Here is a 27,625-nt window from a genome sequence, read left to right on the forward strand (position 1 = left end):
AAAACATTTCTCTGCTATTACCTTTCTCTCCCAGTTTTCAGTGTAGTATAAGAGTCAGTTATTGAGCTGTTATGAGCCCCAGTGCGTGTGGTAGAGGATACAGAGACACCCAGGGTCTCCTCTGCACAGCAGGTGAGGCCCAGACTACAGCTCTCTAGTTAAACCATAGAGCTGCCCATGTTTCACTCGCAGACGGCTGCTTGGAATGGGGTGGAGCTCAGGGGCACAGTGCTTACCCAGCATGTGTGAGACCCTAGGTTCAGCCCTCAGCACTGCCAACAATTTTGCTGGAAGCAGGGTATAGATAACAAAATGCCCACGGGCCAAGTAGGTCCGAATGGCCTACAATGGCCGAGACTGAGAAATTAGGGTGGCAGTGAAATAGGCTTGGAGGATGGTCAAGGAACCAAGGTTTCAACAGCTGCCATGCACACAAAACCTGTGCAGATGACGGCTTAGTACAGAGTTCATTCAGCACAAGTGGCACAACTGACTATGATCCTAAATAAAGAATCCCTTATAACCACAGATACATCACCAAGCAGATGCCAGGTGCTTTCAGAGTGGCTTGGTTCTAATTTTTTTTTTTAATTATTTATTATGTTCTGTCGGCATGTAGACCTGCACATGAGAAGAGGGCGCCAGATCTCATTATTGATGGTTATGGGCCACCATGTGGTTGCTGGGTATTGAACTCAGGACCTTTGGAAGAACAGTGAGTGTTAATCTTTGAGCCATCTCTCCAGCCCTCGGTTCTTCTGCTTTCCTGTGCCCAATGTTATTGGCAGGCAATCCATTAAACATCTAAAACATGAATTATTCTAGTCATCCATAGTCTTTATTGTGAGCTGAATAGGGTTAAATACACTCTCTCCTATGCTTTTTGAAATAAATCTTGGTAATTCAACCCAATAAAAACTATGAATTCTATCGGGGCCTGGTGGCGCACACCCATAATCCCAGCACTCAGGGAGGCAGAGGCAGGCAGATGACTGTGAGTTCAAGGCCAGGCTGTCTACAGAGTGAGTCCAGGACAGTGGAGGACCCCCACAAAGGGGAGCTTATTATGCAAGGTTAGCAGGAGAACTTGGCTTGTATTAGGTCACACATCTGGTAACTGTTGCAAATGGAATTCAAATTCAAGTTTAAATAGAAAAGACTACTCTTGTAAAAAAAAAAAAAAGTGTGTGTTTACATGAACATGTCACATGTGTATGGATGCCCTTTGAGGCCTTGAAGGCTGAAGTTACAGGTGGTTGTGAGCTGTCCAACATGTGTGCTGGGGAGCAAGCTATCAGGTCCTCTGGAAGAGCAAGTGCTCTCAACCATTGAGCTCTCCAGCCCCAAGAAATACATTCTTAATTTATGTCCTCGAAATGATTAATACATTCATTCAGCAAGTATTTATTGAGCGCTTTTATATGTGCCGAGCGTTGTCCAAGTTAGGCTGTATCAGTGACAACATTATGGATTTCTCTCTTGGCACTTAGAGTAAAGATGAAAGGACAAGGAGAAGGGAGTACAGTTTTAGCGGCCACACACAACAAAGTCTCTGGGGACTCCCTGAGCCAGGCAGTGTGGGAAGTCCTGCCCGGGAACCAGCACAAGGGCTGCAGGTTTCTGGAAATGATGGAGTGCAGATGACCTTGAAAAATGTCAGAAGGGTAAATGCTTCTCAGGCACCTCCAGGCCTAAGTCTCCCCCTTGCCTCACATTCTCTGTGCGCATCCTGGAGGACTTGTGATGAGGCCAAGGCTGTGCCTACACCCCCACGTGGGCAGTGGGGTGCTAAAGATTAGCTAGAGCAAGAAATAGGGCAAGAAGTTTGGCAAAATGTATGAGGCCTTTTTGGCCTCCAAGAGATTCCAAATTCCTGGGTCCAGGCCTAATTAAAGCTGGCAAGTTCCCTTCCCTGCTGGCACACAACGAAAATACCAGGCTGTATTGATGAAGTAAAGTCCACAATCACAATAAAGGTGCTCTGTCTAGTTGTTGCTGTTGGTCGTGTGAAGATGAGGGGTCACGAGCAATCTACAACATCTACCGGGAAGTCCATTGCTCAAGACCTAGCAAAACATCTGGGTTTTATACACCAAGAGCCCAGCGCCTGCATTAGAGCACACCCTACCATAAGGTGAATAAAACTATGAATTAAAAGGAGCCAACTAAGACATCAGGAGCAGAGGGAGGAAACGCTGAAGAATTGACTACTGCAAGGTGTGGGCTGAGTATAAAGAACAGGAATTGGCTTGGAAGGAAAGAGACGTGTATTTTGGGTTTTTGAAATGTCTGCCTACAATGACAGAGCCAACTAGGAAAAACTCAACTTCAAAGAGGAGGCCAGTGTGGGACCTAAGTTTGAGACATCTGGATGCTAAGGTACGACAGGAGTACATTCCCCTAGCAGCCTTACAGAGAACTCCTTATCCATGACTGTCCAGGCAAACTGTGGGAGTTTCAGTACACCTGGCTGAGAGAGCCGAGTAAATCCTGAACTGGAAACAAAGGACAACAGCTCTTATCAGAACTCCTGGGAAGTGGAGCTGGAAAGTGCCAAGTATTCCAGAGCTTCTGTTTAGATGGACAGCTTTCTTAAACCTGTTTCAGTTTTGGATGTGTCCCCCCCCCACACCCTTTTTTTTTTCTGTGTAGTCCTAGCTGTGTCCCGAAAGTCACTCTGAAGACCTGGCTGGCCTTCAGTTCAGAGATGGTGCCTGCCTCTGCCTTCCAAGTGCTGGGATTAAAGGTGTGCACCACCACACCTGGCTTAATTGTTTGTTTCTTTGTTTGTTTTTTAATACTTCATGTCCTAAAAGAAGAAAAATTTTAACTTGAGGAATTAAAACTTATGAAGAATCTCATCAAATATTTTGCTTTAAAATAAGTGGTTTTAGAGAGATCAACAAGGATTTGAATATTTCAGGATTACAGAAGTAAGTTGCCACAAATATTGGTGTGAACAAAGCCTTTTTTTTTTTTTTTTAAATCTAGAGGAAAACAGTTTAATATTATGCTTCGAATTTTATATCCACTAAATAGGTGTTGTGCCCTGGGGTGCACTATAACAGGCAGAATTTTACAGTTGGAAAAGCCACCAGTTTTCCAGGAGCTACTTCACATACATAAAACCACTCTCCTTATCCAACACCAGCAATGATCTGCTTATTGTCAATGAAGACTGCTTAACCTCGAGTTCCCATTATGCGTATTTCGAGTTTAATTCCACTTTTATGACCAAAATAAGTAACAACAAAAACCTGGTTCGCTGTCCAAAGGAAGGTCTTGCCAGACTAGAAGAAAACGTCTGTTCTTTCAGTGGCTTCTTCACATAGCCCTCTTTCAGAGCCTACATTTGAGGGTTGCTGTCCCATTCTCCCCAAATGATAGCAAGAGAAGTGGCGGGTAAAAGGAAGGTTAGGAAGAACAAAGCCACAACTCCAGTAAGACAAGATAGCAAGTACAAGCGCCAAAACTGACGACGGATGCGTCGATCATACAGTCTCCTGGTCACAGATGGGCAAATCACTACTGCAGGCCCCTTCAAACCTTCCTCTTCGGGCTAATTTGTTCTCCAGAAAGCCCTAACGGCCGCAACCCAGAGACACCCGCCCAGAACTACGCCGGGGCCCAGGCTGGGAAGCCGAGGCCCCGCCCCTAACCTTAGGGGCGGTGCTTTGGAACTTCCCCTGGAACCAGGGCTGGTACCGAGAAGCTTACCAGAGCGGAAGCAGCTCGGCTGGTGCTCCGGAAGCAGTAGCCATAACTTCCGGGAGGGGCTTGTGCGCTTGGTGTGGGTGCTACGGGGTGCAGACTGTCTTTGAAATAGTGGGAACGCCATGTCCCGTGGTTCCAGCGCCGGTTTTGACCGTCACATTACTATTTTCTCTCCCGAGGGCCGACTCTACCAAGTTGGTGAGTGAACGAGGGCCACCTGTGGGACACCTGAATTGCTCTGTCATGCTTCGGCCTGGAGCGAGCAGACGCGGCCCAAGTATAGTCTGGGGCTTGGAGCAGGGCCTGAGCCAGGAAAGAAGGATCGAGGTCGGGTTCAGTCTCGGGTTCCCACTCCCGCCTGCAAGCGGACCTTGAGGCTGAAACCAAAGCCCGTTTCTCTCCAGGAGCCCCTCACTGTGCAGACACAGAGTTAAAGTATTGCACTGTAATGCCTGCCTCTGGTGTCCTGAGTCCCCGTAGCTCAGAGGTTCGACTCTTTAATACAGTTCCTCGCATTGTAATGCCCCCCAACCAGAAACTTATTTTCGTTGCTACTTCAGAACTCCTTTTGTCACTGTTATGAATCGTAACGTGAATATCTGTGTTTTCCGGTGGTATTAGGCGACCCTGTGAAAGGGTTTTCGTACCGCAAAGGGGTCACGACCCATATGTTGAGAACCACTGCGTAGCTCCATTGTACCCAGAGCCCGAGTCTTCCCTTCGCTGAGAGCGATTGGTTCCTTAACCATCCAGCTAAAACGCACACATCCTCCTTTGCAGTATAGGCTTGCTTTGTGGTCAGTTTTATACAAGTATGCAAAGCCCTACCAGACACCACTGGTTCTAGAAAAGAGATGAATGTCATTCGTCCCTTCTGAAGCCCACAGCTTAACGGAAGTGACAGGGAAACAAACGAATAAAAAAGAGTGCAGATTTACAAGTATTTGCAAAGTTCAAACTTGCGAGATAAAGAAATAGTAATAAACTGCCCTTGAAGCTGGCATGCCGATTTTAGCCCCCATCTCTATAAATGTTTTTATAGTGTAAAAGCTGAGTCTCGGTCTAGTTGAGGCACACAGTTAGTCAGTACTAAAGTTGGTTAAAGTCTTGCCATAGAAAACTTAGTGTCAGAAGGGCCTGCTATACATCTTGTCCATAATAATTTTTTTTTTTTAGTAAGTTTTTTATCTCAGTGTCTTGGTGAGGAAAAGCGTACTATCTTGGGTGAAAATCCCAGAGCTGCCCAGTAAATGGAGTTCTGCTCACCTATAAATTTTAGAAGGGATATTAAAGAGGCCTGCTCCGTATTGTAGCTACATGTAATGTGGCAAGAACCATATCATATAAATAATTTGGTAACACATTTCATTCACCTTATTTGAAAGTTATGATAAAAGAGTTAATGGCCCTAATCAAGGATTTTTTTATTTTTAGTGTTTTATTCCTGAGTTTGAAAGACTTTTTCTGTATTAGATTATTGTTTGAGGTTTTGTTTTGCGTTTTTAAAGTTTGTGAACAGAAAAAGCCACACTTAGACATCTATTTTGTTTCTGTAAACTACTTTGAAGAAATTGGCCATAAAACAATTTCAGTGCTGTTTTTTTTTTTTTTTTTTTTTCCTTCAGTGCTTCTTAAATTTGGTGAATAGGAAGGCTGAATATATAGTGTCATTTTAGTAGGATTTGGGAGAGAAGATGTAGTTCAAAGCAAATTTACTATGTGGACAGTGATTGTAACCAGTGCCTTGTTGAATAACATTCCCTCTGTTACTCAGGACATCCGTCAGGCATTGTTAAGAAAAAGAAAGTGAAAGAATAGCATGAGCAAGCAATACAGTGGTGCAGAGCTCATGCTTGGAGCCATACCTGGATTAAGGTACCTGCTGTGCTCCATACTAGCTGGCCTGAGCAAGTATATAATCCACGTTCAAATTCTGTTTGCAAAATTGGGCTAATAATTCCTCCTCTTGTGATTGTTTGGAGGATTTAGTTAGACAGTGCATATATTGCTTAAATATATGTGTGCTGTTAAATATTGTGCATTGGTATAACAGAATGCCTGTTTGATTCTTTGACTTTAAATCTGTTAAATTAGTCCCTCTATAGATAAAGAATCCCTTTCTGTGAGTCTTATCTTGCTTAGTTTGCTAGTGAAGTATATGCATCTCTTCACAATATTATTGTAAATGCTGTGTATTAGGCTAAACTTCAGACTCATCCAAAGACACGGGTATCTAAGAACTCTAAAAATGAAAAAATTGTTAATCTAGACAGCTGTAGAATAATATAACAAAAAATGGAGTGGTGATAAGGGAAGTAAGTATTAATAGACTGTTCCTAATTTGCTAGAGTTTAAGACTCAGAGATACTACAGGGGCTTGGGGTGGGCCTCATTGGTAGTGTTTTCCTAGCATTTAGTTCCCAACACCAAACAGTCTAGCAGTGATCAAGGGATAAATTTAAATTACAGTACTAAGAAAACATCTGTAATTTTAACAGTGGCAGTAAAGAAATAACACTTTGGTAACTTGAATTTTTTTTTCTTTTTCTTTAGACCTTGAAATAACACTTTTTAAAAATTTCATTTTATTTATTTTGTGTATAGCAGTCAGAGGACCACCCTCAGGAGTCAGTTCTCTCTTCCACCTTGTAGGTCCTGGGAATCAACTCAGGGTGTCCTGCTTGCCAGCAGAAGGCTTTACCCACTGAACCTGCTGTCCGGCCTAAAATATCCCACTCCATTGTGTGTGTATGCCTGCCTGCCTGTTTGTCTACTGCCCAACATGGGCACTCAGGTTCTCTGCATGATAATATGCTCTTAACCCTTGAGCCATCTCTAGCCTCTGAAAGGATGTTGTGCCGTCTGTGTGTGTGTTTGGATGTTCGTGGTGTACGTATGTGTATGTTAGTCAAAGGGTAGCTTGTGTGGTGCTCTCTACCACGTGGGTCTCAGGATGTAAACTCAGGTTGCTGTGTCTGGCTGTGGGTGCCTTTACTCGATATGCCAACTCTCTGGCCCCGAAATGTTTTTTCCTTAATTTAAGGTTTGGGATGTAGCTCTGTGATTATAGCATCTGAGAAAAAGATGGGGTGGGGTCCAAAGGAAGAGAGGAGTGTGTTAATTTATGTATAATTCTATGTGTGTTCACATACACAGCATTTACAGTATTGTATATAGCAGTCAGAGGACCCCCCCCCCCCTCAGGAGTCGGTTCTCTCTTCCACCATGTAGGTCCTGGGAATCAACTCTGGAAGTTGTGTGAAATGATTGTCGCCTTCAGACTTAAGGAAACAGCAGAACATCTCTTGTTTTTTATGGTTTGTTTTTGTTTCGTGTGTATAGTTTTTTGAGACAAGGTTTCTCTGTGTAACAGCCCTGGAACTCGCTTTGTAGACCAGACTGGCATCTTCTGTTTTTTAATAAAATAACCAAACTTTACAGACTATTTGTATCTTTCATTTTAATTTTCCAACTCTATGTAGGAAGAGGAAATTAAATTTATATCCTCAAAGTCAGTACAGCATTTGAAAGAGAAAGAGTCTCCCATTGCGTTGCTAATCAGTAGCACCTCAGAATCACTTTCGTGAAGCCTGGTGGGATGTGCTTCTCTGCTCTTTGCTGATATTACAGTGTGAGCTGTGTGCACTGAGCCATTCATGACCTGGTGTTGTTTGCTTGTTCTGAACTTTTGTTGTAGTCCACATAGAACCATTCATAGCCAGCCCACTTCCCCGCTGATGTTCCATAAATGAAAAGTTGAAGGAATGGTAGGAATTGTGGGAAGTAAACATTGTTTAAGAGACTACTATGGGGAAGTCCTTATATTCAAGGCAGCTGTTTTCTAGCTCCGTAGTTTCTGAGCAGGGGAGGGATTTCGATCTTGTTTTTAAAGATTGGTTTTTGTTTTTTTATCTGGCAGTGCTGGCACGTGCCTTTAATTTCAGCACTTGGGAGGCAGAGGCAGGCAGATCTCTTGAGTTTGAGCTCAGCCTGGTCTACAGAGTGAGTTCCAGAACAGCCAGGGCTACGCAGGGAAACCCTGTCTCAAGCAGACAGATTTGCTTCCTTTTCTGTGTGAGTTTGCATGCATGTGAGCTTCCAGGTGCCTGCAGAAGAGTGCGACGGGAGCTCCGGCAGCCCAGCCGGGAGTGGTGAGAAGCAGCCAGTGCTCTAGAGCACCCCTGCAGCTTTCATCTTACTGGCTTGTTTTTGTGTTGAACATGAGCAGCACACTGTTTGGCAGGTTTGGTTTCGGTTGTGCTTTGTGTGCTGTGTGCACGTGGTGTGCGTGTGCTGGTGCGCACTGCACACTCAGAAGACGGCAGAGACCTTGCTCCTTCAAATTCTCCCTGTTCCTTAAGCTGGGCTCTCCTGAACCTGCAAGTAGGCTGGCCACCAGCCGGCCGCTGATCGGCCTGTCACCTGCCACATGCACTCAGGGACTACCTGTGACTGACTGGCTTCCTGTGCGCGTGCTGGGTTGCGTGAAGTCAGGTTCTCATACATACACAGCAAACGTTCTTTCCTCTTGAGCCATCTTCCTAACCCAGGTTTTGGAGAGGGAGTGTGTGGAGGTTGGAGAGCTTGCAAGAGTTACTTCTCTCCTACCATGTGGAATCCGGGGATCAAACTCAGCTCATCAGGCTTTGTCCCAAGTATTTATCTGCTGAGCCACCTTGAAGGCCTTAGTGGGTTTTTGTTTGTTTTGTTGTGTTGTGTATTTGAGCCTGGCTTTGAACTTGAGGCAATACTCTACCCTTAGCATCCCCAGCGCTGAGATTGTAGGCATGCGCCACTACACCCAGCCATTTTTTAATGTGTATAAAATGACAGTTTCAGGGGCTGGGCCTCAAACAAACAAAAAACAAAATAAGCAGCGTCAGGTTTGTTGGTGCATATGCGAGACAGATATCCATGATTTCAAGACTAGCCAGGGCTACACAAACCCTGCCTCCAAAATAAAATAAAAACCTAAGTTAAAAAGCCAAGCATGGGCTGGAGAGATGGCTCAGTGGTTAAGAACACTGTCTGTTCTTCCAGAGGATCCGGGTTCAATTCCTAGTACCCACATGACAGCTCATAGTTGTCTATAACTCCATTTCAGTGGATCTGACACCCTCACACCAATGCACACAAAATTAAAATATATATATATGCCAAGCATGGTAGGTGGTATGTGTTTGTAATCTTTGTAGCCCCAGGTCTGGGCTTGCAGAGATCGGCAGTTCCCTGGCACTTGCTGGCTAGCCAGCCTAGCATACTTTACAAGCCCCAGTGCAGTGAGAGACTCAGTCTCAGAAGAACAAGGTGGACAGCCCTGAGGAATTAATGACACCTAAGATTATCCTCTGGCCATCACATGTGCCTCTACCCTGCACACATGCACATGGAAGCGTCAGTTGGCTCTTTACTTTTTTTATTTTTTAATTCTGTGTATGTGTGGGTATGTGCATATGAGCATAGGTTCCCATGTTCTTAAACAATGCCCTTGAACTCGTGGGCTTTCTACCTCAACCTTGGTATTGGGATTATAGGCCAACGCTATCATAGGCAGCTTCTTTGGGGGAATTGTTTTTTAGATCCTGTATTTTTCAGTGCTAAAATTTCCGTTTTAAAATGTATTGCTTTGAGTGTGGGTGTGTGTGCTGCAGTGAACCAGGTGGTGTTGAGAGGAGAGCTTTTTGGAGTTTGTTCTTTCCTTCTGCGTTATGATGTCAGTCTGAACTCGAGTTTGTAGGTACCCCAGCTAGGCTTCCATTGCTTTGACAACAACAACTTGGGGAGGGAGCAGTCTATGTGGCGCACACTTTACGATGGTGGCCATCAACTGTGGGGAGCTGAGGGCTAAACAGAAGCTGTGGGAGAACGTTGGATACCTGTGTTTCTTACCCTGGTCGTTTATGGAGCGTCTGACTAGTCCTCAGGACCAGTGTCCATAGTAGCACTTAAAGACAGGATTTTGAGATTGTCTACTGTGTACCAAAATTTAAGTCATTACTGGGATTATCAATAATTTTTTAAAAATTATCTTCTGAGCTGAGTGTTGGTGGCACACGCCTTAAATCCCAGCATTCTCGAGGCAGAAGAAGGCAGATCTCTGTGAGTTTGAGGCCAGCCTGGTCTAGAGAGAGGATGGTCAGGGCTACACTGAGAAATCCTGTCCTAAAAAAGAAAAAAAAAAAATCTTTCGTATTTTCTATATTAACACAGAAAATGATAATCTTACTTCTAATCTTATCTCCTCAGAGGTGGTCATTATCAAGTAAACTGTGTGATAGAAAGGAGTCTGTGTTTTGCCCCCATCTTGGTACCAGTTTTTAAAAACAGACGCATTGGCGTAGCTAGAAGTGCACAGCCTAGTTTGTAATAAACTAAAGAATCAAAATTTGGTACTTGAACGCAATGAAAATTCAGTAAAATAAAATGGGAAGAAGTGGAGCTGCTTTGACTGGTTATTGACGTTTTTATTGTTTTGACTTTACTTCCCTTGGTTGCCATTCCACATTCATGCAGCTTAACCTCATTGTTTAATGACAGTTTCTTAATTCCACTGAAAGAATTTGAGAAATTATCTCACTGTAGCCAGACATGGTGTTACATGCTTTTAATCCCAGCATTTAGGAGGTCCAGACCAGCCAGGGCTACGTAACGAGATCATGTCTCAAATTATTCTACTTTTTTTTTTTTAAAGACAAGTCTCTTGTATCTCAGGCTGACTTTCTACACAAGGATGACTTTGAGTTTCTGATCCTCTGTCTCTGACCGCCAATGCTAGCTTCTTAGTCACCATACTCAAATTGATCCAGTGTTTTGTGCATAAGCCGGCACTCTACCAACTGAGCTACGTTCCCAGCCCCTATTCCACCTTAAAACAAAAACAGAAGCCAACAACCTGTTTTGTTTTTCAGAATATGCTTTCAAGGCTATTAACCAGGGTGGACTTACATCTGTAGCTGTAAGAGGAAAGGACTGCGCAGTTATTGTCACACAGAAGAAAGTACCCGTAAGTAATGCTGCCCAGGTGCTCAATTGCTACGAAATAAAGTGTAAGGCTCTTTCGTCATTTTGAACAGAGTTCTGTTACTGCCCATTCTCCTTAGCACTGATTTTGGTTTGACTTAGCTTTTTTCCTAATCGTTCAAAGAACAGTGGGTAGCTGTGGATGGTGTGGGAGTAGACAGAAGGAGCACATCCAACTTTGTAATAAATGATAAAAAAAAATGGAGTGAGATTTCTAAGTCCTTTGATTTCTGGGACCATAAATCCACAGAAAGCATCTATAAAAAACATCTTCCTGTGCCCCCTTTTGAAAGATTGGTTTTAACTATAAAATGAACAGAACATATATGTCTCATAACTCCTGTTTTACAGTTTATTGTTACAGTTTTATACTGTTGGTTTTTTATAACTGCACAGAGGCCTGTGGACTTTAAAATGAAATGGTCATGATTTATTTTGTTCATTAGGACAAATTACTGGATTCCAGCACGGTAACTCACTTGTTCAAGATAACTGAAAACATTGGCTGTGTGATGACTGGAATGACAGGTATTGGCAACTAGTCACCTTCTTGGAAAAACAAGCCTGATGTTATTTTCTTCCGAATTATTTTGTATTTGGATTTATGTATTTGTTTTCACATTTATTTATGGATGTATAGTGTATATAGCATGAAGTGTATAGTAAAGCCTTTGTGTCTGGCTTTGAGTGAAATGTTTCAGCAAAGCCTTTGCTATGTTTGGGTCAATCAGTAGAGGCTGAGAAATTGTTTTAAGACTGGTTGAGCCTTGATTCTCTGGAGAATCTGCACTCGGTGCTACTTGAGAGCTTGCAGCTGCACCTGAGACACGCCTGGCAAACCTGGAGTTCTTTTGAGTAAGGCTAGCCATGGTCAAAGAGACTGAGATTTGTGTGGGTTGTCTGCTCTCACAGGCAGTGAGGGGAAGATAACTTTGGTAGCTAGAACCTTTCCCGGGCTCAATTAACTTTGTGTAATGTGTGAATAAACTACCTGAGTGAGCTAGCTGGGTGTCAGTCTTTTCCAGTAAAGCTGAACCCCTCTGCTCCATTGGAAAATGAAGGCTGAGCATCTTGGTGAACTTCATTTTCTACTGCGGTGCTTATGACCAACATCAATCAATAATGTGTGTGGAGGGGTGTGCTTTGTCATGGCATGTGTGAGGTCAGAAGGCAACCTGTTGAAGTGGGCTTTCTCTAACATAGAGGTTCTAAGATTGAGACAGGTCATCAAGCACAGAGGGCACTTTACTTGCCAGCCCTGTGTTTTGTGCTCTGAAGATACCTTAGTGCCTGATACGAGGGTGTTCTGAGTAGAGTCACTGTCTTCTGAGGTTAGTATTAATTGTACAAGCGTGCTCACTTGTGCATGTGCTTGTGGAGGCCAGAGGTTGGCTTCGGTCTCTTCCCCAATTACTTTCCATCTTACTTTTGAGATAATTTCTCTCCCCAAATCTGGATCTCTGTTTTAACTAGACTGTTTGGCTAGCAGACCCCCAGGATCATCTTCCTATTTCCATCTATCTCTCTCTCTCTCTCTCTCTCTCTCTCTCTCTCTCTCTCTCTCTCACACACACACACACACACACACACACACACCCCTACCTCTCCAAGGTTACAGGTGCATAACTAGCTTTTACATGGCTACTAGGGATCCGAACTTAGGTCCTTGGGTTTGCACAGGATTTTATCCGCTGAGCCATTTCCCCAGCCCCTAGTATCAATATTTTAAGACTGTGGTGAATTTGGTTTGTTGTTCAGTTAGTTAGTATAGTTGACTGATTGGTGTTTTGTTTTATTTTGTTTGTTTGCTTGTTTGTTTGTTTGTTTGAAATAGGGTCTGGAACTCATTGTGTAGACCAGACTGGTCTGATAGAGAGTCTCCTGCCTCTGCCTCCTGAATGCTGGGATTAAAGGTGTTTGCCACCATATCTGGCTGAAAGTTGGGTTTTTGAGACAACATCTTGCAGTACAGCTCAGGCTAGCTTCAAATTCAGTAATTGTCCTGCGTCAGCCTTCTGAGCACTGGATCACAGGAGTAGACTAACCATTTCTGGCTTGTGAGCTATTTTGAAATTGTAAGTATAATAATTAGGTCTTTAGGCTGCTACTAGTGAATCTGGAGCTTTCATAGACACTGCATCTCGCATGTGCTTAGTCATTTAAATGTATCTAAATAATCACTCTTTCTCAGGTCTGGGTATGACAGTAGTTAGGAGTGAGTGAAATTTCTGTAAAATTTATTTTAAAGGAAAATTCACACCTAAGACACAAAGGTGAAGAAGTTGTTCTCCTAATGTATGTTCTTTAGGAGGCTAGAGAGCTAGTTCAAGGATTAATAGCCCTTGCTGCTGCAGAGGACCCAAGTATCCAGCACCCACATAGCATGCCTGTGACCTCTTCTGGCTTCTGGGGGCACTTGGCACACCTATGGAACTCATGTAATCAGACAAACATACACATAAAATTAAAAATAACTATTTCTCCCTAGGCAGTTTTAAATTATTAACTTTTTGTCTTGTTTTTGGTGTTTCGAGACAAGTTTCTGTGTAACCTTGGCTGTCCTGGAACTCACTTTGTAGACCAGGCTGGCCTTGAACTCCGAGACCTGCCTGCCTCTGTCTCTCAAGTGCTGGGGTTAAAGGTATGCACCACCATCACCCAGCCATTATTGGACTTTTTTATTATTACATTTATTTGCGCACATATATGCCATGAAGCGTGTGTAGAGGTCAGAGAACAACTTGTGAGAGTTGTTTCTCTCCTTCCACACTGGGTCCTGGGATCAAACTCAACGCCCTCCGATTTGGTAGTAAGCCCCTTTATTTGCTGAGCCATCTTGCTAGCCCAAGTTACTAGATTCTGGTAGAAACCATTTTGACTGCTTGTGAAGGTCTTGGTGTAAAAGAGCAACATGGTATAAAAATTTAGCTTCGTGTTTGTGTGGTTTTTTTGTTTGTTTTGATTTTGGTTTTTCAAGCTGGGGTTTCTCTTTGTAGCCTTGGCTGTCCTGGACTTGCTTTGTATACCCAGGCTGGCCTCAAATTTATCAATCTGCCTGCCTCTGACTCCCAAGTGCTGGGATTAAAGGCATGTGCTGCCACCGCCGCCTGGCTAGCTTCATGGTTTAATATCTCTGTCTCCTCTTTTTTTTTTTTTTTTTTTTTGAGATAGGGTTTCTCTGTGTAGCCTTGGCTGTCTTGGAATCTCTGTATAGGCCAGGCTAGCTAGCCTCAAACTCACAGTGATTCGCCTTCCTCTGCCTCCCTGAGTGCTGGGACTAAAGGCGTGTGCCACCATGTCTGGCTTCTGGCTTCTCTTTCTTTTTTCACGTGTGCTCCATGCCAAGTCATTGTTCATTATCATGAGAAAAAGCCATGGTGAACTTTTATACTGTCCTTCCATAACTTGTACTTGAAATAAACATGGTTATCTATGATAGAGAAATAGACTTTTGGGTTCATTCTGACTGTAAAGTAGTAACTCTTTGGGGTTTTCTTTATTCATTAAGCTGACAGCAGATCCCAGGTACAGAGGGCACGCTATGAGGCAGCTAATTGGAAATACAAATATGGCTATGAGATTCCTGTGGACATGCTATGTAAAAGGATCGCTGATATTTCTCAAGTCTACACACAGAATGCTGAAATGAGGCCGCTTGGTTGTTGTAAGTATGCTCAGAAGTCTTCTAAAGAATTGAGTTTTAATTGTCTTTAGAGAGCTTGTATAAAGAAACTGAGGACATACTTGGGTTCTGAACATGTATTTTGAAATTGCAGCTTTGAGTTCTGTTTTTAATTTTTTTTTTAATCAAAATATTTCTGTTTAGAATATGTGATCTGAAAGTCCCATTTGATTAGGTTGTTGTAATGGGGTTCTTCTGTACTTTCAGATGATTAATTCTGTGAAGCTTTAGCAGGCATTTTAACAGTGTCAGTGCCACTTTTGATCATAGGGTAAAGAATTGGGATAACATAGAGGCTTTTTTGGTTTTGTTTTTTTGAGACAGGGTTTCTCTGTGTAGCCATGGCTGTCTTGGAACTTGCTCTATAAACTAGGCTGGCCTCCAACTCTGAGATCTGCCTGCCTCTGTCTCCTGAGTGCTAGGGTTAAAAGCATGCATCTGCCATCATAGTTGTTTTTAACATCATTCATTAATGAAAATGAAATGTCCCAGTCCTCCAGTCTTCCTTTTTTTTTTTTTTTTTTTTTGAGATGCTAGAGCTCACAGCCAGGGCTGTGTTTGCTAGGCAAGTGCTCTGCAATAGAGCCACAGGTCTTGCTCTGAGAATTAAATGTTAGCCAGGTGCTGTGGCTCACACCTGTAATCCCAGCACTCCGGGAGACAGAGGCAGGCGGATCTTTGTGAGTTCGAGGCTAACCTGGTCTACAAAGTGAGTCCAAGACAGCCAAGGCTACACAGAGAAACGCTGTCTCAAAAAAAAAGAAAGAAAGAAAGAAAAAAAAAGAGAATTAAATGTTTCTTTTTAGCATATGATTCTGTTGACCTCTTAAATACTAGATTTCCTTTGACCTCTTATTTTTTTATATTAATTACAGTTTATTCACTTTGTATCCCAGCTACCTCTTATTTTCTTAATGTTTGGTATTTTGCCTGCATGTATTATTTCTGTGCACCATATGTGTGCCTGGCACCTGTGGAGGTTAGAAAAGGGTATCAACGATGGCTGTGAGCTGCCACATGGTTGCTGGGGATTGAACCCCGGTCCTCTGGAAGAACAACCAGTGCTCCTTAACTGCTGAGCCGTCTCTCCAGTCTCTGATCCCATCCCCACCCCGTACTCATAGGGTCTTAGAGTAGTTGAGGCCCCCTTGGATTTGTGGTCCCCAGCCCCCAAGTGCTAGCTCAGGGTATGGGTGTTGCCTAGTGCTCTCTTCTGCTTAGCTTCTTTTGTTCATGCTCCTCTGTGGGTTCCTTAAATGTTGTTGCTTCTCAGGCTTTGTTCTCGGGCCTTCCCTTTCTTCTTTGCTGCCTGGTTAATGACCCCAAGAGGCTTCACTTACTACCTCACCTCTGTGCTAGTTGTTTACCTGGTTTCTTAACCCAGTTCTTCCGTGTCTCAGACGCTTTGGACACTCTTGAGTCATAACTGTGTACATGCACCTTCTCTTGTATAGTCGTCCACTCGCTCTGGTCATCTCATTAAGTCATCAAGTTTTGTTCAGAGTATCTATTCCCTCCTCTCCTGTCACCTTCTCATTGGCTTATTGCTGTTATTTTCTCCCTAATTTATAGCTTCTGTCCCTTCTCTTTCTATTGTGTCCTCTGTATTCAGGAATTATTTTGAAAATGAATTTTAATTGTCACAAAGATGGATCTGAGGAGACTGGTGATGGCATGAATTTTGGTCATTTGAATAAACTTAACATGTTCAATAAAAAGCTGAACCTGTTAAAAACAACAACCTGATATGTCCTGTTTCAAATCAACTTACCTGTTATCTAATTTATCAGTGCTAATAAAGCTACATTTTAACAGTTTTAGAAAAACAAGTCAGCTTAAAATTAGTGACTGAAATAATGATTAACAACAACTATATGACAGTCTTAATTGGAGCCTCTCTTTTTAGGTATGATTTTAATTGGTATAGATGAAGAACAAGGCCCTCAAGTGTACAAGTGTGACCCCGCAGGCTACTACTGTGGCTTTAAAGCCACGGCGGCAGGAGTCAAACAGACAGAATCAACCAGCTTCCTTGAGAAAAAAGTGAAGAAGAAATTTGATTGGACATTTGAACAAACAGTGGAAGTAAGTTAGCCAAAAGGGAGTTGCTTTTTTTACTGCTCTGGAAGAGTGATTGTTGTGTTATTGATGAAAGCTAGTTCTTAATGATGTTACAAGATCCAGGTTTGTTAGTTTAGTGGCACAGTTGATGTCATTCAGCTGGCCTGGGTTGAAAGGGTGGCTGCTTTTATTCATTTATTTCTATCTTAATATATGTCAAACAATAGTCAGTAAACACAAAATGGGAAAATAAGAATCAAGTCATGGTTAATAGATTAATCAAGTCATGACTAATAGAATCGTTGGGTTTAAACTTTTTGTATAACAAAAGTAAACACTTAAGATTTGGTAATAATTGTTAACATTTGTTTTTGGGCTACACAGAGAAACCCTGTTTTCAAAAAAAAAAAAAAGATTTTGTTTTTATGTGTTTGCATGCATGTGTGTCTGCATCTGCCATGATACTCACAGAAGTCAAGACCAGTTCTCAGGAGTCGGCTCTTCTCTGCCACAGGATTCCAGGGATCTAACTCAAGTTGTTAGATTTGGTAGTGAGCACCTTTACCCACTGAGCTGTCGTGCTGATCCATAGTCCTAAATAAGAGCCGCTACAAACCAAGTTCTTGGAAAGCACATTGTTTCCTAGTAAAAGGATGTGTGTGCAGAGGCCTGGAAGGAGCTCAGTTGATAAAGCTGTTATCTTGTAAACAAGATCTCAGCTCGGAACCTACATTGCAAACATGTAGAACCTACTTACTGTGGCACATGTTTCCCATAGTAGCATTGTCAGCCAGCCCACCTGGTGTGGTCAGTTCAGACCACTGAGAAACCCTGTCTTCGAGGTTGTCCTCTGACGTTCACACCTGCATACACTTAAAAAAAACTTTTATAAACTGGCTATGATGGTGTGCATCTGTAATCTCAGCATGAGGGAGGCAGAGTTGTTAGGATCACTGTAAGTTTGAGGCCAGCCTGGTTTACATCGTTAGTTCCAGGCCAGGAAGGGCTGCAAAGCAAGGCCTTTTCTCAAAATGTAGATAAATAAATTTATAATTGTTTAATAATTTCTTATACTGAAAGAAAGATAAAATAAGTTAGTTCTTATCTACAATATAGACTAGTATGCCTTCTTTAAATGTTTCTTAAATTATAATTTATAGTTATATTAATCACATCAGATATAAAACCATTTAGAATCTTTTTTTTTTTTTTTTTCTCTTTTTAAAGTTTTCAAGACATGCTTTCTCTGTGTAGTCTTGGCTGTACTGGACTTGATTTGTAGACCAGGCTGTCCTTGAACTCACAGAGATCCTCCTGCCTCTGCCTCCCTGAGTGCTGGGATCACAGGAGTGTGCCACTACACTTGGCTCATTTAGAACATTTTTAATTTGCCATAAACATTTTAAAGGTACAGTCATCAATCTGAGTGATAGTCTGTTTTACACCACGTGTTAAATGTAGTTCTGTTTATATTGGTCATCAAGCAAATGATTTTGATTGATTGTTTGAGGCATGGTCTCTCAGTGTAGCTAGCCCTAGCTGTCCTAAAACTCACTCCGTAGACCAGGATGCCCTCAAATGAAGAGATCTACCTGCCTCTGTTTCCCAAATGCTGGGATTAAAGGTGTGCACCACTACACTGGACTACAAATAAATTTTTATGTACTCTATCTATGTTGTTTGATAAGCTCCTTTAATTTATGGCTATTTAATAGAAGTAGGTTTATGTCAGCAGTTTGATGGTAACATCCCTGTAGGACTGTGTCACTAAAACACGGAAGCAAGTGTCTTGTGTTACTAATAAGCTTGGGTTAGGGACTGTTGGTAGCTGGAAAGCATTCTGCTTTAATGCTGACATTTTTTTTTCAGACTGCAATTACATGCCTGTCTACTGTTCTATCGATTGATTTCAAACCTTCAGAAATAGAAGTTGGAGTAGTTACAGTTGAAAACCCTAAATTCAGGTGAGTTGTGTTTTTAGCCATGTGTTAAATTCTAGACTTAAAAAGCCAGGGTTCCTTCATGTTATATGTATTTGTACATGGTGATACGGTGATGAGATGGGATTCTCTCTCTTTTTCCACAGTATCTGAGGGATCTATTCCAAAACTTCTTAGAATTAGTGGTTCATACTTGTAGTCTCAGCATTGCAGAGATTACAAAGTCAAGGGCCAGCCTGGCCCATATCACTAAAAATCCTGTCTCATAAAAACAAATGACTAAAGGGTGGCTATGCAGAAAGGTGCTTAGCCCACATGTTCTAGAGTCATGTGTTCAATCCTAGCACTGTAAAAACAAAACCTTGTTTGAAGTCTCTTAAAACAAAAGCAAGTTTTCTCCCTCTTCCAAGTAACTATCTCCAACACCAGAGATGACACAGAAGTTAACCTTTATACAAGAAGTGAAATGAGCAAATGCAGCTTGGCCAAGTACTGGCCTGAGTGCACACTGCCCTAGACACACACATAAGGAGACAAACAGGCGGGAAGGACTTGAGGCTTCTGTTTTTCATTTAAAGCCAATAGAAGCCATTCCAAAGTAGGAATTCTCTGGTGGAACTGGTTACCATGTCAGGGAGCTCCACAGGGCGATAGGAAACGCTAGTGCACAGTTGCTTGTACGTTACTACCCAGCTATGCCTTAGCCTCCACACATCGGCTTGCATGGTCCAAGCGTGCTGGTCGCTTACATCAGTCAGCCTGTCCTAGCAAACTGTCGGGTGCTTTGTCTGCTTTGGACTAGGATGCCTCTGTGACATCATAAATGCACAGGTACAACGAGCTGCTGAGGTGTTTACCTGTTGGGCGCCTCCTCCTAGTCCACTTCTGTGGTCGTTGTTGGCGGGGAATTGGTAAGCTAAGTTTCAGGCCTTGAAGAGTGGTTCAGTGGCATGTTTAATTTGTTTTGTTTGTGACACTGTCTTGGGATGTAGTCCAAACTGGGTTTGAACTTTGGATCCTCCCTCAGCCTCCCACATGTTTAGGTTGCAGATGGTCTTCCATGCAGACTTCAGTCGTATGTCCTTTTCCCCCTTCAGGTCTGCTTTCTTGGTTGTCTGCGGGTGACACAACAGGAAACCCGCACAGAATTAAGAAAACAGCAGTTGCATCTAGCCTAATAATTTTTTTTCTGTACAAGAAAGTTTCCTTTTTGTTGTTTGTTTCTTCTTGAGTCTAGTTGACCTCAGTCCCCAGGACTGGAGTTACAGTCCACCACACCCATCTGGCTTCCTTTTTATCACTGAAATTCCAACAGGCGCTTTGCTTTCTTATCTCTTATGAAACCTTTTTACTACATCTGAATGTTATTTGCATCTTATTTTAAAATTGAGCAAGAAACCAAGTATCTGTGTAAGCAAACCATTGTAGCTAGGCAGCAGGATGCTGTCCCCAGGACTGCAATCTCAACTATTGGGCACTTGAGGCAGGATCGTAGGTTCAAGGTCAGTTCTGAGAACCTAGTGAAACCTGTGTCAAAACAAAAACTTTTGTTTTGTTTTTTGAAACAGAGTTTCTTTGTGAAACCTTGACTGTCCTAGAACTAGCTCTTTAGACCAGGCTAGCCTTGTACTCACAGAGATCCTCCTTGCCTCTGCCTCTCAAGTGCTGAGATTAAAGGTGTGCACCACCACCACCTGCCATTAAAATGATTTTTAAAGGCTGAGAATATAACTATTAACTGTAAGTTATGACTGTAACTTAATCAGCAGCAGAAAACCTCCAGCTTTACTCACAGTACTAGGAAGGGGGTGGGGCTTGTATAATTTCTAAATTCTGAGAGAATAACTATACTTGAGTAATAACAAAGAACTACAGAAATAGCATGAGATTCTACAACTTTGTAAACTATGTCTTTCTCCAAGTTGTAAAAAAATGTCAAATCATTTAGACAAATCTACCTAATTTTAGAAGTTTAGTAGTGAAGTCGGGCATGCTCACACATATCTCTAATTCCATATCTTAGAAGTTCAAGCTCATTGTGGGCTACATAATAAGATCAGGCCAGCTTAGGCTACGTAAGTTATGGGACCTTGTCTCAAAGCGCAGACAGAATCCCAGCAGAGATAGGTCATGTCTAGGTGTTGCCAAGCAACTGATTCCTTTAAGGGAGCGGTTCTCAACTGTGGGTTGCAACCCCTTTCACAGGGGCTGCCTAAGACTTTCAGAAAACAGATATTTACATTACAATTCGTAACAGTAGCAAAATTATGGTTATGATGTAGCAACAGAAATAATTTGGGGGTCACACACAGTTGGGGTCACCACCATAATGAGGAGCTGTATTAAAGGGTCATAGCAGTGGGACCCAGTGGTTTAAGGCAGACATTTGTATGTGCCACATGGACTGTCTTCTGGTGAGTGGGTTGGAATAGTCTTACCCCTTTATTTCGTGGAGATATTACTGAATCCAAGCAGGGTTTTGTTTGTTTTGTCATGTGTTGAGAGGCTACAGTTTGATGGTGTCCTCCTCCTTAGACACTGAAGGAGGAGCTCTCACGTGCTTGCTGACTCAGCTAGTTAATCTGGCCTTCTTCCTTCTGAGCTCTGGAGTTGTAGGCATGCCTGCCCATGTCGGGATCCAAATGCCCATCTCGTGCTCATGCAGAAGGTGCTCTGTTCACTGCATGGTATTCTCAGCTCCCGTCCCCCGACAGCTCTTAAAATTTGCTTGTCTCATCACTCAGTTAATTCACATTTCAGTTGTATTAGGTTTTAGGGCATTGACACCCAAACTAAATTGAACATGCTTGTGTGACAGCTTTATATTAATTTAATTGAGATGTTTTCGCCCTTAGCTACAATTAAATGCTGGATCTGATATCAGAGATCATGTGCCTATGTAATGGAGTTGACATGCTGTCTGAGAGTTGCTGCAGTGTATTCTTAGGGCAGAGTCTTGGGCATATAGACTTAAAAGCTGCTTATAAATTGGTACTTCCTGAAGTTAGTGACCTGTGGGAGTTTGTTGCACTGTCTTTTGTATGTTTGAAATTTTTCATAATAAAAGAAAGTTTTCACATAGCTGTGGTTTGTATCTTCACCTTTTAGGGTTCTTACAGAAGCTGAGATTGACGCGCACCTTGTAGCTCTAGCAGAGAGAGACTGAGCTGTCATCAGTTTACCAAATCATGATGCCACTTGCCTGTGTTTGGTAACAACAGACCAATCCCTGGGTTGAAGATGGAACCTCTCCCACCCCTCCTGCCACGTGACTGGTCAGGACTCTGTATAAATAAAACAGTGCTTTTGGAAACCATTGTGTCTTGTGTTTTCTCCCTCTGTACTGAAGTATTAAACCTTAGTACATGCAGGCTGGAAGTGTTCGCCATCTACATACATTTGTTTACAGAAATGCACGTCCTGTTGCGTTTTGGAACATAGGCTCCAATTCAATCAATGTGGCTTAATGAATCAACTCAGACTTGGGAGCTGACTTTGAAACTATGTTGAGTTGGTCATGTGAGACTGAGTTATCATGTCTGTTAACACTCTTGTTCCCATGGGACAGTCCTGAGCTCAGTTCTCTGGAAAACCATACTAAAAGATGCCTTGACTGAACTTCAGACTGTTGGTTTTTTATTGTTGCTCCAGGGGCCTGAACCCAGCATGCTGCATGCTGCTGAGCTGCACCTCCTGCTGTCTTTTAGTAGTTTAGTCTATGTTCGTTAAGGGTATATCTTTATATTGCATGGGGTGGGTGTGTTTGTTTTGTTGAGACAGTCTCTGACTGGTCTGAAATTCACCGTATAGACCAGGCTGGCCTCAAACAGAACTTAACCAGCCCCTCGCTCCTGAGTACTGGAACTCAAAAGTGTGTGCCACTGTGCCCCGCTGTAAGTATTCCTACCTAGCTATCTTCAGGAAGCAGGACTAGACAGGAAGGATCTGTTTTCTGTTTCCAAAACATGAAGCACTGAGCAGAGTACACAGAACTGGTTTTACAGTTGAGAGGGCATACCATTAGCACATGTTAAGGGGAAACTTCATATTCAGAACTTGTTTTGGTTAGTACAGTTATTGAATATTTTTTTTTTCATAAAAGATTTATTTACACACATGAGCACTCTATTTGCATGTATTCCTTCATGACAGGAGAAAGCATCAGATCCCATTAGAGATGGTTGTGAGCCACCATGTGGTTGCTGGGAATTGAACTCAGGACCTCTGGAAGGGCAAATAGTGCTCTTAACCACTGAGCCATCTCTCCAGCCCCTGAATACATTTTTTTAGTATTTCTTTTCACTTATGTTTATATGTGTACCTATGTGACTTTATGCATATCATGTGTTCAGGTGTCCTTCGAGCTGTCAGATCCCCTGGGCCTGGAATTCCAGGTGGTTGTAACCCATTTATTTGGGTGCTGAGGACCGAACCCCAGTCCTTAGAACAGTCCTCAAGGTACTTTTAACTTCCGAGCCATCTCCAGTTTGGCCACAAACTCAGAGGTTCACCCTCCTCTGCCTCCCAAATGCTGAGATTAAAGGTGTGTGCTACTACCAGCAGCTGAGTATATTTTTTTTATGTATATGATTAAAATGTAAAATTCTTTGGTTTTTGTTTTTTGAGAAAGGGTTTCTTTGTGTAGAGTTGTCTGTCCTGGACTCGCTTTGTAGACCAGGCTGGCCTCAAACTCAGAGATCCACCTGCCTTTGCCTCCCCGAGTGCTGGGATTACAGGCATGTGCCACTGCACCTGGCTAAAATTTAAAGTTAAAGTAGTTCCCTAGTGACCTCAATGGTTGATTGTTGGTACACTGTATTCCCTCATGTGCACTGGGCAAGGCTTGCTGTTGACCCGACTGGCAGAGTGTCTGCTAGGTGAATACAGTGCCAGTTCGTGAGATCGGAGCTGCCCAGCTGTAGGCACTCGGCCTATAGGCCATGTGAGCACGTAGCCACTACAAGCAGGGAACTTCCCCACCCACATCCTCTTCAAGGCTGAGGCAGGAGTGGTAACTTCCGAACAGGGAAGCAGTTCTTCAGTTCAGTGGCTGCTCCTATGGGATTACCCTTCAGAATCTGTTAGGTGCTCAAACTGCTGCAAGCAAAGTGGGGTTTGGAAGGCCCGCTCCCCTGACCAGACAACATCCACTCTGGAATCTAGGTGAGAAACTAGCCAATGATTTTTTTTTCTTTAAGAAGACACAAAACTAGAATCAATTTGATGGAAAAATCTAGATAAATGAGGGTTAACTATTGAATAGTTTAAAAAATATTAGAGTGCATTATGTTAAGATTGAAAGGAAACTGAAAATACCAGTAGAAGCATACAAATTCTGAGAGAACAAGACTAGTGAAAAATGTTATTAAGGTAATAAAAATGAATTAGATCTTTACTTGAAAGCCATATTTTAGTTTTGTATTGCATTAGTTGTATTTGGGAATGAGGTGGAGGTGGAGGTCATGGGACAGCCTTCAGGAGTCAGTTCGTTTCCTTTGGGTCCTGGAGATTGAACCCCAGGTGTCAGGCTTGGTGGCAGGCCATCTCACCTGCTCTTAGAGGGCATTTTGCTAGGTAGAATAAAATCATGAGCCAAACTGTACGTGCTGGCACGTGCCTTTAGTCCCTGCACTGTGAGTTTAAGACCAGCCTGGTCTACGCTGCAAGTTCCAGGCCAGACAGAATCACATGGTAAGACCTGTCAGAGAGAGAGAAGAGAAAGAAAAGAAAAAGGAAGGAAGAAAGAAATTATGATCCAATGAGATATGTTACTGCCATTACAAATGTTTTAAGAATTTTAGATGGGGGCTGGAGAGATGGCTCAATTGGTAAGAGTACTTGCTGCTCGTGCAGAGGACTCAGGTTCAATTCCCAGCACCCACATGATGGCTCACAACCATCTGTAACTCCAGTTCCAGGGAAACAGATGCTTCCCCAGGCACCACACACACACAATGCACACACATGCAGCCAAGAAGATTTTAGATGACATTGAAAAATGCTATTGACATAATGGGAGAAGCACAATATTTTATTATTACCAAATCTATGATGTAAATAGCACATAGGGATGAAAACTACTGGAACCAGTAAATGTTTACAGGAAAGCTTTAGGATGAAGATTAATGTACAAAAGATAAACTGCTTTCTTGTATTTCAGCAACAAAAAATTTTTATTTGAAATTTAAAATACAGTGCCATTCACCATAACACTGAAGGAAGGAAAGGGGGGAGGGAGGGAGGGAGGGAGGGAATAAAGAATTAGACCTCTAAGGAGAATACGTTAAACCAATGAAAGAAACCCAAGGCCTAAATAAATCACAGCTCGTGCTCACAGACTGGAGACTGTTGCTGTCAATATGCCACTGCTTTCTAACTTCATTTATAGAGTCAACACAATCCTAATAAAAGCCAGCAAATCATTTAGGGGATATGGACAAATCGATTCTGAAATTTTTGCAGTAAACAAAGGAATCCGAATGGACAATACAGCACTAAAGAACAGCAAAGTCTGAAGACTCACCCCCTCTGGCTTCACCACTGGGTGGAGTCAATGCTAGGAGAGAACCTGGAACCTCAAACACACCCCAGGCAAGCACCGAGCCACTGGGTACACCTCCAGCACGCCCAGGCTTCCTTAGAATAAGCAAGACAACAAGGTGTTGACCTAAGAATGGACAAATCCGCCAAAGATGGTGGAGTAGAGATAGTCAGCAATAGATCCACAAACATAAAACTAATTGGAATACTTTTTTCCCCTTAAAATATTTTTAATTGAAATGGAGGTATATCACTTTTAGGGGCTGGAGAGATGGCTCAGCAGTTAAGAGCACTTCCAGAGGATCCAAGTTTGATTCCCGGCATCTACGTGGCAACTACAACCACCTGTAACTCCAATTCCAGGGGACCCAACACTGCTTGCACATTGCACACACATATGTCAAGCAAAACACTAAGAAAATAAAATCGAAATCTTAAAAAAAAAAAAAAAAAAAAAAAAAAAAAAAAAAAAAAAAAAAAAAAAGAGCCTCCCTTTCCCTCCTCCACCTCCTCACAGGCTGTCAATCCCCTTCCACGTCTTCCCACTCTCAAGTCGGTGGCCTCTTTTTCTATTCTTATTGTTAACACATGTGTATGTAAGTATGTGCGTAAGCACAACTACACATAAATACAACCTGCCGAGTGTCAGCCATCAGCAGTGGCTGCCGTTCTTTGTCCGGAGCGGGCGGCTGCTCCACCTTAACATTTCCACGGATATTCTCATTGCTTCCATCTTGTTTATCCAGCCATTTCTAGGAGAGACGGTTTCACGGCAAACTTCCTGGTCTTCTGGCCCTTAAGATCTTTCTGCCCTGCTTCGGGGATGTTTCCTGGACCTCGGATGCAGGCACCGTGGCGTAGGCGGGCTCCCCACAGTGTGTCCTCTGCATTGCGCCCGGCAAGGAGAGGCTTCTTCAATGAGCAGTGGCAGCTACGCTTACAAAAAGTGCCTCTCACCCCAAAACCCAGCTTAGCTTTGCCGAAGGAGCAGACGTCCACCAAAGGAAAACAATCGTCGGGTTGGGGGCTGGAGAGACGGCTCACAGGTTATGAGCGCTAGCTGCCCTTCCAGAGGACCTGGGTTTGATTCCCAGCACCCACACCCTCTTCTGACATTCTTGGGCATAAAGCATGTACATATATGCAAAACTCTCACACTTAAAATAACATGAATCGATCTGATAAAAAATAAACAGTTGACAAACACAACAATATTATGTCATCCAGAAATACAAATTAAAATAACAATGACATTATACAAATGTATTAAAATGACTAAAAATTTTAAATTTATACCAAATTCTGGCAAGGCTGTAGAACCTCAGAAACTGGTGGGACTGAACAATTTGACGGGGTTTTACAAAGTAAACACAAGCACGCTGTCCGCCCAGCTTATGCCCAGATAGACATCTGCACACAAACATTTATAATAGCCTCTATCACTATGAAAAACGGGAAGACTGAAAGCTGTTCCTGTGGATAAAAACAAGCTGGAGCATCCGTACAATGAAATATTACCAAACACCAAAAGGAAGTGGGCTGCCAGGCCACAAAAAGACACAGAGAACCCTAAGTGCCCATGAAAAGTCAGGTTGAAAGGTTACCGACGGTGTGCATCTGACTATATGGCATTCTGGGAAAGGAAACGTGGATGGAGAAAGTGAGAAGCAGCGGCATTCGGGAGTTGGTAATGGGTGGCTGGAGGCTGCCAGCAATGAACAGGCTAAGCACAAGGCTACGGGGGGTAAAACTGTTGTTTGATACTGTAATGGAAGATAAGTGACATCGTGCATTTGTCAAAGCTACAGAAGACAGACAGGGTGGCACATGCAGCACGCCATACGCTAAGGCAGGAAGATCCTGAGTTTGAGACCAGCCTGGGCTACATATTGAGCTCCAGGCTGTACAGTGAGAGCCGGAATAATAATAATAATAACTGAGCAGGCAAGATGCTTACCTATACTCTGGACAACCTGATTTGGTCCTGGAACCCACATGGTGAAAGGAGAGAACCAGCTTCCACAGATAGTTGTCTTCTCATTGCCGCACACACTTGCCCCTACACACAAAATTTCCCCTTTTATTAAAAATAGACCCTGTTCTCACACAATATGTATTTTGCTCATAGTCTCTCCCCCTGAACTCTTCTCAGTGGCTCTCTGAAAAAGAGCTTTTATTTGCCTGATTCAATTGTCATCTGGGAGGCTAACTGCCTGTCTGCTAACTTAGACCTAGTCCTGGAAGTTTCTAGCCTCTGTACAGTCTAAACTAGGCCTAGAATGCTTTCAGCCTCTGAGACCTACTGCTGAATAAGCTCACCCTTTCTGTTTATGCTGAGCTCTGGGCTAGCTGGTTCAATTCAGCTGTTCTGGCTCAAACTCCTCTTCCAGATAATTTATTCAATCTGGCTTTTCTCTCAAACTATCTCCAACAATCTGCTCTAATCTCCTGGCTCCTCATTTTCTGGCTCATTTGGTCTTCACCTGAGTTCTCTCTCTGCAACACCATCTCTCCATTACTGTCTCCGTAAAGTTTCCCCTCTCTCCCTTCCTCCCTTCCTCTCTCTGTCTCTGTCTCTCTCTCTCTCATTGCCCCTTAAGTAGCTTCCCTTTCCTCTTTTTTCTCATAAGAGTTGGGCGTATCCTATTCTGTCAACTTTCTCTGATTC

At 42.8% G+C, this 27,625-nt stretch overlaps 1 protein-coding gene, 1 long non-coding RNA gene and 1 pseudogene across 2 annotated transcripts; 2 read left to right on the top strand and 1 right to left on the bottom strand.

The window, feature by feature from the left end:
- Positions 1 to 1,497: 1,497 nt before the first annotated feature.
- On the top strand, positions 1,498 to 2,138 carry LOC129678030 (60S ribosomal protein L10a-like; annotated as a pseudogene).
- A 1,591-nt stretch (positions 2,139 to 3,729) lies between these two features.
- On the top strand, positions 3,730 to 21,730 carry Psma6 (proteasome 20S subunit alpha 6). Its single transcript, XM_055608700.1, has 7 exons — positions 3,730 to 3,912; positions 10,623 to 10,717; positions 11,181 to 11,262; positions 14,243 to 14,398; positions 16,323 to 16,501; positions 18,347 to 18,441; positions 21,526 to 21,730. The coding sequence occupies exons 1-7, from the start codon at positions 3,837 to 3,839 to the stop codon at positions 21,581 to 21,583; spliced, it is 741 nt and encodes a 246-aa protein (XP_055464675.1). The 5' UTR covers positions 3,730 to 3,836; the 3' UTR covers positions 21,584 to 21,730.
- Positions 19,348 to 27,625, bottom strand: LOC129678024 (uncharacterized). Its single transcript, XR_008720311.1, has 2 exons — positions 26,915 to 27,625; positions 19,348 to 19,532 (listed from the first exon to the last, which is right to left on the bottom strand). It is a non-coding gene; the product is annotated as an uncharacterized LOC129678024 (long non-coding RNA).

This window comes from Psammomys obesus, unplaced genomic scaffold, assembly GCF_907164565.1.
Source record: "Psammomys obesus unplaced genomic scaffold, mPsaObe1.curated_primary_1811, whole genome shotgun sequence".
Lineage (NCBI taxonomy): Eukaryota > Metazoa > Chordata > Mammalia > Rodentia > Muridae > Psammomys > Psammomys obesus.

Excerpts from the sequence above, each read along its gene's own strand:
- Psma6 (XM_055608700.1), top strand. The coding sequence starts at position 3,837 with ATGTCCCGTGGTTCCAGCGCCGGTTTTGACCGTCACATTACTATTTTC. Across the intron at positions 11,263-14,242 it reads TGTGATGACTGGAATGACAG|CTGACAGCAGATCCCAGGTA; the intron begins GTATTGGCAACT and ends TTATTCATTAAG. Across the intron at positions 18,442-21,525 it reads GTTGAAAACCCTAAATTCAG|GGTTCTTACAGAAGCTGAGA; the intron begins GTGAGTTGTGTT and ends TTCACCTTTTAG.